Raw genomic sequence first — 9236 nt, forward strand, 5'->3', positions numbered from 1 at the left:
AAAGAAAGTTCAACGACAACGAAAGGTAAGTTTATAAGAAAGTAGTTTTGAGAACATTATACTCATTTGGTAGAAGTCCAAAGCTCTTAAAACAATTTAAGTCATGAACTTAAAAAACTCGAGATAATTAAAACATAGAGAAATTATGTAAAAGTAGCTCTTGAAAACGTAAATGTAATTTTGTAAAAATCATCACCAAGTCTGTATTCAAATCTCTAATTATATTGGCATAGAGAATTTTTTAATGCACAATAGTAAGTCATACATGCATGCAGAGAGATCCTCAAAGGGCTAAGCACCCTAGGACACAACCGAAAAACATGTGTATGCTAGAATGAATCCCAAAAACCTTCTCTTTATAATATATATACTATGAAAACACATTCACACAAGTGTAAAGAAAAATTACAACAGATAATCTAGTGGTTTGAAAACAACTTCCACGTAATAGTCCTAAATTCTCAAACCACAAACAGATAATCTAGTGGTTTGAAAACAACTTCCACGTAATAGTCCTAAATTCTCAAACCACACTAAAATCGTAACATTTTCAAACCAAATTAAAACATAACACTAATTTACCTCAAAACCTTAATTTCTCCAAAACCCATGGTTAATCTAAATTTTCATTAGGATGAATCAAGAACACCATGTTTCTGAAATCTTTCCAACACTCCTTTGTACATCTTCAAGTTGGAGAAAAGTTTAAATCTGTACTTCTCCTTTGAACCTCTCACCACTTTACCATATTACTTTCTTGAAGAAAAGTTGCATCTCCATTTTTTCCTTCAAGCTTTCTTCACTACTCAAATATTTCAAAATTAAATAACAAATATATTGTATATATACCAAAATGTTGATATTCATAGTGAATCGAGTTGAAAGTTTTTTTTTTGAAGAGACCTATACAATGTGGGATGCATGAGAATGAATCTGCAAATTGGTTATAAGGAGTCACAGTAAATTTACGAACCCACCTCCAAAGTTAGTCATTAAAAGGTAACTACATTGTAATGGCCTCATCCAATAACTTTTCCTCTTCCGAAAAAACGAGTTGATTAGGGATAACAAGTATTTTCACTACCTTATTTATTTATTTTTTTTTAAAAAGGCATTTCACTACTTTACTATTAGTATAGCATTGCATACTAAGATGCAACAAATAATAAACTAAGCAGTGACATGTTTGAAACATTAATAACAGCATCATGAAATGATTTTGATAGGATCGGGTATTAAGGGATTAGGGATATATTAATAATTAGATAAATGGTTTGTTGGGGAAGTTTAGTTATAAATGCAGAGGATAGAGAGGGAGGAAAGTAGGTAATATTGTAGTGAGTGAATTAGGACTTGAGTGGTATCTCAAGATTGGAAGGGTCCAAGTATCTCAAACACATGGTTTATCTTGTATTTTCGTTATTGTTTATCTTTCAACATATTCAAGTTCTATCAGATTTCAACCACTATAATACTACAAACTTTCTTTGGGGTAATCATCAGAAATTGAATTTTCACAGACCACCAGTTTGTCCATGAAACCCATGAGAAAAAATGAATCACAAAAGGCAATGTTTGGGGTTATCATGTGAAATTTCACAGACCAGTTTCTCTGCAAAATGGAACTGATTTAAAAAAAGAAGCTTCATACAATACAAAAGTGGAGCAAAGATAGATATAACAAATATAGAAATGTTACATTTTCCCTCAGATCAAAGCCCAATTTCAGCAAGGACATAATCAGATTTACGAAACAATTTCTAATAATTGTATCGTAAACGCCTGCATACAAAATATAATCTAATTGATAAAGGTCTATGAACAACTTAACAAAGAATAGCGAAAGTCAAAATTCATGAATTTCTGAATATCGTATATAACTAAACAGAGGTTGAAAAGAAACAGAATCAGGGCAAAGGAGATAGTAGACCAGACCTTGCATTTAAAGTCGACTCTTTTACGCTTTAATCTTCATAACTTTCTAGTCACTGCAATATATCAGTTGACGAATGAAATGCTTCCGGTTGCAAGGACGAGTTCAAATAATGGCTGTAAAATACTCACGGTCCAGCGAATCATCGAATCTGGGAAGGAGAGCAGAGTAGTCCAGATGCATCTGCCCCAACAGCAGCGAGATCACAAACAGTACAAAGCTGCCCTTCCTGGCTGGGCACGAACCGAGTACTGCAGTATGGACACGAGACATCTTTCTGTCCTCGATAAATTGGCACATGTGTAGCCCCACAGATCACAAAGGGATTTCTAAAATCATAGTTGAGTTTGGCAGCATCTGTCATATTTCTCTCAGCAGCCTGCAGCACTTGCCTGGCTGCCTTTGCTTGGTTCTCGACGACAGGATTGGTTTCGAGCAGACGCCTGGCAAAGTTACCAGCTGTAGCAAGGTTCTTAGCCTTAAAGCAAACAGTCATTGCATTCTGCAAGGCAAGTCTCAAATGAGGTAGCTGCAAGTTGCAGTGAGTAAAATAGGCCGCAAGTTCCTGTTGGCGGATTGGATTGTCCTTAACTTCTCTCCTCTTGAGCTCCATCTGCAAACCTAATATATACTCTTTCACTATAATAATCAACTCCTTCACCTCGTCAACTTCTCTCTTTGATTCCACAACTATCAATGGTATTGTATGAATAATGCTAAGAAAGAGTTTCAGAGCTTCAGTGAATTTCCCAGAGGTTGTGGCCTTGTAACCAGCTTTCAGCTTCTCTTCCAACTGAGAGAAACTGAATATGAGTGCAGGGGGTCCTCTAACATTTGGGCTTGCAGACTCGTTCCATCCTCGTTCGACTGCCAGAGTTATCACTGGAGCAGATGAAAATGCACGAAGATGGGAGTGGCTGCCACTATGAAGATCGAGAAACATTGATTTCAAGGGAGCAAAATTCTTTATTCCAAGTTGTCTGTTCAGCAACCGCATAGCAGTATCAAAATTGCCGGCAGCAGCATGCTCAGCAGCAAGAGACGACCTCTGGATCCAAATCTGGCTAACAGGCATGCCAGGAGTTGGAGCCACAAAAAATGAACGTGTACTGACAGAAGCTTTAGGTGTTTCGGCTTCAGGAGGAAGCTCCAAATCTTCAAGGTCCCAGCCGCCATCTTCTTCATTTTCTTCACCCACTTCACCATCTTCTAAAATTGCTCTAACATCCCCATTCGGTAAACCATCAACTTCAACCATGTCCAGCTCCTCACCCCAATCACCGTCAGCAGCCTCCTCTTCTTCATCCACAACACCCCTGCCAACAATATCTAACCCACCTTCAAATATACCTTTCATGACTCTCAGAAGAGGCCAATCACCACCACACATAACAGGAGAAGGGGGCATCAGGAGAGATGGTACTTTCCCCTCTGGCAAAGCTGGAACATCGTCTCCTAATTCAGCTGCAAGCCGTTCAGCAACATTGTGCAGTCCGTGAACTGAAGCTGTGATGTAAGCAAGGGGCAAGTGACCAACATTCTCTAGTATCTTAACACGCTCCCGAACATCACCCAGATACAAGGCGTTATGAAATTGGCCCATCACGTCATTTTTAACTTCAGCAATTTTAAGCATCTTAGACAACTTGTCGATGTTACCAGTTATGAGATAAAGAAAAGACAACCTCTCAAAATTTTTTGTCCTCTGATAGGCATATTCCACAATTCCAGCATTGCCTTGACGAAGCGCCTCAACACCCAATCTGTACCAGTGGTCTTTCTCATCCAGAGCAGTTGCTGATGCAACTGCAATTTGAATGCTCCCACTCTCAAGAGCCAAATTAAACCGAGTACTTTCATCTTTCACAAAATGAAGAGCAACTTCAGGGAAACCCTTTTGTTGCAAATAACTGATCATTGCTTGGCCGCAAAGCTGAGAGTTTTTAATCATGCTCATTACATGGTCAAATTTCTTCTTCAGAAGGGACAGCTTGAACATATACTCTGTTGCATCAATAACTATGGTTCTGTTTTTCCCATCCCGATCCAAGCAGAAGATAGTATTGCCAGAAACCTTCGTGATGTATATTGGGACATCAAGAGTTCTGATTATCCCACTATCTCCATTAGGCAGACAATATTTGATGTGATTTAACGTCGTATAAATGAAAACACCATTATCATCCCATGCACCACTTTTAACTCGGATTGTCTCATGAAGTGTGCACTGATGCACAAGCTTCTTGCTAGCAATGATAATGACATGTTTGCTAAGCAAAGCAACACTCTCCATATCATTGGACCAGATAACATACTTTATAAACGGGGTTTGTAAGTCACCAAGAACAACTCTTTGCTGGAGGTCAAATAAAACCACTCTGTCCTCAGATCTGCATAACAAGTTACCTGTTCCTGCATAGAATATTGCGTCTGCGGCAATAGGGAGGACACTCTTTTTAACAACTTCATTCTTGATATTCTTGATCAAGACTTGCATGTTACTCTTATCTAACACCGCAAACCTATTACGAGCGACAAAGACAGCTGATCCTCCAATGCCTCTCTTTGCATCTTGTACACTATCACCTCTACCAATGCTTTCCTTGGGTATGGTATATAATTCATATGACCCACCTTCCAGATCTGAGCAAATAAGAACCGCATTTTCTGTAGGACTATACGATATTGTCCTTGGGCTCTGATTCAAGCTAATGGATCCAGGACGTCGAATTGGAATTACTTGAGTATCCCTTTGGGTTGAAAACTCATAAAACCGCAAAAACCGATCCTTGGTATACAAGAGAGAATCTCCACTAATAACAAAAGCTGGCCGTTCTCTCTCCAACTTAAAGACAATCATGCCACTGTCGTGACCAGCAGCCAAGAGATTCATCTCAGGATGAGCAGCAAGAATCCAGAATCGGTCGTGCTCACGACGAAATGTCTGGACACCAGTTCGTTTTGTAACATCCCACACACGGATGCTCTTGTCCTCTGAATTGGATATGATCAAATCCTGTTTAGCATGGAACATAACACTTGAAACATTATTCATGTGACCCCTCAATGTGTCCACTTCCCAAGCTTTTGTGTCTGGAAAAAATAAACATTCAGCATTTAAAAATTTTAATATCAAAGTTATAGCACAAAAAAATAAGAGCCACTTTATTCAACCTCCTCTTTAAATGTAATATATTTAGTCTTGCATAAGAATATAGAGAGAGAAAAATTGAAATCTTAATTAGATCGATACAGTTAAGAGGCCTATTATTAATACAAGAAGCAGTTCAGATTACTCGCCCAGGATTTATAACAGAATTTCTTACCATCCAAGAGAATATTCTAACAGAAAGGACAGTTCATTTTCGAAAGCTAAAGTTTCAAGTAGTTACCATTCATTCGCCACAACTTTACTTGCCGATCATCAGCTCCTGAGACAATCAAGGGGAGAGTTGGATGGAAAGAAGCCCAGTTGACCCCACGGTCATGACCTTCCAATACATATTTAACCACAGAATCAACGCCACCAAAAAGATCTGTATTCATTTGACTCAACCGCAAAATGTCATCTGCAGGGGACACCGTCTTCTTTCTCAAGGCACCAATGTCCCAAACACGAACAGTCTGATCTAGGGAGGCAGACACGACAAGGTCATCCTTAGGGTGGAATGAAGCACACATAACATAGTGATTGTGGCCGGTCAACACAGAAATGCAAGTACGGGACTGCCAGTTCCATATTCGAATAGTTTGGTCATCACTGGCACTCACAATCCATGGATACTCGTGGTGAAATTGCACGGTGCGGATATAATCAAGATGCCCAAGAAGAGTAAACAAGCATCGGTGTGTTTTATAGTTCCAAACTTTAATTTTGTAATCATCCCCTGAAAAAGAGAGACTTTTCAACTTACGAAAAATTCCATTCATACAAGAATAAATATTGCTATTTGCGTAATCCATAGTTACCATACTGTAGAAAAATGTCACTATATAATCAAACTAAAGGCATGAAGAAAAACAGAATGTAACAATTCTACCATCTCCTACGAAATTGACACTTCACAACATTTCACAAATACTTAACCATACCAGTTCGACAACTCAAAAACAAAAAAAAATTCTTCTGTAACTCAAACGCATACATAAGCACCATTATCCAGTAATTTTTTTAATGAGAAATTATCCAGTAAAAATTTCAATATCTCATTTATCTTTCACCACAGCCCAGTAATAAGATGCAATTGTGTAGGAAATATTGCCGTATCTTTTTTCCCCTAAAATATCATTAATACGCACTGCTCACAGCAAAGGAAGAGGTTTCGTTGGAAAGAAGTCAGTTGCAACTTAGATCTCTTAACCTCTGACACGAGATAGTCTTTAATTGGCTAATACTACTCCGACCTCGACAAATTCAGACCGTGAGATTGGTTATGAGCTTAAATTCACTTGCATCTGCAAACATTAGGTTAAGATCCACATTTTTTTGGTATCACTGAACACATTACTAACCCCCTAGAAGGAGAAGGCCGGGATCTACTAAAATGCAATGCAATAACGACCAACTGGGACATGACCAAAAAAACTTGAAATTAAACAACACTAGATCCAGGTTAAATTTAGATATTTTGTTCAAGAGACAGCGGAATCAAAAGAGATTCGTTACATTACCAAAGGTACAAGAGAACTTGAGATACTCGGTTCAAAAAAAAAAGAAAAAAAATGTGTACCTCCGGAAACAAACAACGGCTGAGATTTATGAAAATGAACACCACGAACAGGCCCATCATGTTCGTCAAATCTATCAATAAGAGTGCCCATTCGGTAATCCCATAGCTGGATCACACCACTGTGAAGACTCGCCAAGATCCATGGCCTCTTACTATGAAAACTCAACCCCTTCACTCTATTACTCTTCGTCTCAAACTTCGTCAGCATCTTCTCCGATCACAAAGTGTCTAACCTCTCTACAAAACAATTTCCCTCAAAACCATTAAAACAACAGAACTATAAATACAAACGCATCACCTACGAGATGAGACTAAATCAAACCTTCCCATTTCCTTAAACAAAATGCTTAACAATTAAGCAACAGTTGATACAAATTACACTACCAAATAGCTACAAAAACAAAATCAACATCCTTGGAGATTAAGAAAAAGAAAAATTCCAAGTCGAGATGTCCAGCATTTCCCCGTCAATTCAAGACCATTTCATAGAAAAATTCAAACAGAGAGCAAGGGAAGGAAGGATCTAAGAGCAACAAAAGAGGAAACGGAGAACAGAAATCTGTAAATTGAGAGCAAGTGCGTTACCTCAGATCTGAAGAGTAGGAAGGGGGATCAAGCAAAGTGAAAATTGAAGGCGATCAGTGGAAGAACATATTACAGAATCAAAATGAAAGAGAGAGAGAGAGAGAGGTAGATCGAAAGAAGAAAGGAGAAGAGAAAGTGAGAAGAAAAGGGTGAAAGGTTTTCTGGTTTTGATCTCTGCAAGTAAAATCAGAGAGAGAGAGAGGAAGAGGAAGGAGACAGAATTTTGCTAATTTAAGAGGGTCTCAAAACCCAATTTCTGAATTTTCAAGGGATCAAATTGCAATTACACAAACTCTCTCTTATATAAGTTTTAAAATTGGACTAATAGTCATAAAAATTACATCTATAAAAATTGAACTCCCAAACTTATATATTACAATTTTAATAATTATGTAAGTTGATGGTCCAATTTATAGTTGGTATAAGTTTAAGAGCTGAGACTCTGTTTGGTAATGATTTGTTTGTTTGTTTGTTTTTTTTTTCAATTTTTGTTTTTGAAAATTAAGTATCTTTTATTCACATTTCTTGCAATGCTTTGCTTGTTGAATTCTTAGCCGAATTTAAAAAACAAAAACAACTTTTTGAAAGCTACTTCTTTTTAGTTCCAAAAAACTGACTTGGTTTTTTAAACCATTGGTGAACGTGGATAACAAATGAAGAAATTTGGAGGTTGAAGTAGTGTTCATAAACTTAGGCCCCGTTCGGTAACTATTTTGTTTTTTGTTTTTGTTTTTGAAAATTAAGTTTATTTCGTCAACACATCTTTCTTAAGTACAATGATTGAATTCTTCATCAAATTCTAAAAACAAAAACAATTTTTTGAAAACAATTTTTTTTAGTTCTCAAATTTTGGCTTGATTTTTTAAACAATTGGTGCAAAATAGATAACAAATGAACAAATTTGGAGGTGGAAGTAGTGTCTATAAGCTTAATTTTAAAAAACAAAAACAAAAAACAAAATGGTTACTAAACGGGACCTTAATTGAAAAACAAAACAAAAAATCAAATGGTTACCAAACGGGACCTCAGTTTTTACGATTGAAAGTTTGAGAACATAATTATAATTACCACCATACTTTAGGCGTGGTTTTTGCAATTTACCTTTTTTTAATAAAAATATTTGGGCGAAGGAATTAAACTTGACAATAATACAAGTTTTATGTTAGTCGAACTATGCTATGTTATCAATTAAATTACAAGTTTAATCTCTATTATGTTTGCATCTAATAAATCATTGACCTTTAGAAAATATTGGGATTTTCGTACGGATGGCCTCTTTTCAGGGGCATGAATGAAAAATGGTTGGGGATTAAAAAACACTCGAAAAATGGACTTCTACTAATGTCACCCACATGTGAAAGTACCAACTTATCCCTAGAACACGCGTGAGAGTCAGATGCCCACTGTCACGGTCATACTTGTCCAGGGACTGTTGCCCATGGCCACATGCTCGATCCAACCTCTTTTTATCATGCTTTCATGTCATGTATTGTATTAGTTTAGTTAGCTTGCTTTCTTTGTATTTTTGTTGTAAGTGACCGCTCGCCCTTTTGCATATGCAAGAGTGTCAGTTGGCTTTTTGTTCAAAATGCACTATATGGGGATAAGACTAATCATCACTTCCCCATACCCAGAGTAGTACTCTATAAAGCCGTTGTTATTACTCATTGCTTTCTAGTCTACTACAATTTTTCTTTCTTTACTCACATTCTAAAAAATGCTTACGAAAACCTTTTTCTCTAAACTCGTTTTCTAAAACCGTTTTCCTTAAAACGAGGGTGGAGGTTACGAGAGGCACTCGGTGTGCCATTGACGGTCGGTGTTTGGGTTAGCTGACTTGTTCGTGAGTGGGAACAAGTGCCGCACAATCGTTAAGAGAAGCTTCCGAAAGGGCGATTGTGACAGTTGGTATCAGAGTTAAGTCGACTCATAGAGGGAAAGATCAATAGTCATGTCGACGACAAAGAACTTGAATAAGTCCCATGTGG

At 37.4% G+C, this 9236-nt stretch overlaps 1 protein-coding gene across 1 annotated transcript; it reads right to left on the reverse strand.

Moving 5' to 3' along the window:
• Window positions 1–1607: 1607 nt before the first annotated feature.
• On the reverse strand, window positions 1608–7462 carry LOC120077086 (coatomer subunit alpha-1). The gene is made up of 4 exons (XM_039030945.1): window positions 7249–7462; window positions 6664–6900; window positions 5326–5820; window positions 1608–5026 (listed from the first exon to the last, which is right to left on the reverse strand). Exons 2-4 carry the CDS (start codon window positions 6869–6871, stop codon window positions 2076–2078), a joined length of 3654 nt encoding a protein of 1217 aa, XP_038886873.1. The 5' UTR covers window positions 6872–6900; window positions 7249–7462; the 3' UTR covers window positions 1608–2075.
• Between the last annotated feature and the right edge of the window lie 1774 nt (window positions 7463–9236).

Source organism: Benincasa hispida, chromosome 5 (genome assembly GCF_009727055.1).
Source record: "Benincasa hispida cultivar B227 chromosome 5, ASM972705v1, whole genome shotgun sequence".
Lineage (NCBI taxonomy): Eukaryota > Viridiplantae > Streptophyta > Magnoliopsida > Cucurbitales > Cucurbitaceae > Benincasa > Benincasa hispida.

Coding starts and splice junctions, on each gene's coding strand:
- LOC120077086 (XM_039030945.1), bottom strand. CDS start 6,871: ATGCTGACGAAGTTTGAGACGAAGAGTAATAGAGTGAAGGGGTTGAGT. Junction 5,821..6,663: donor GCCGTTGTTTGTTTCCGGAG/GTACACATTTTT, acceptor TCTCTTTTTCAG/GGGATGATTACAAAATTAAA. Junction 5,027..5,325: donor AAAGTTGTGGCGAATGAATG/GTAACTACTTGA, acceptor TATTTTTTCCAG/ACACAAAAGCTTGGGAAGTG.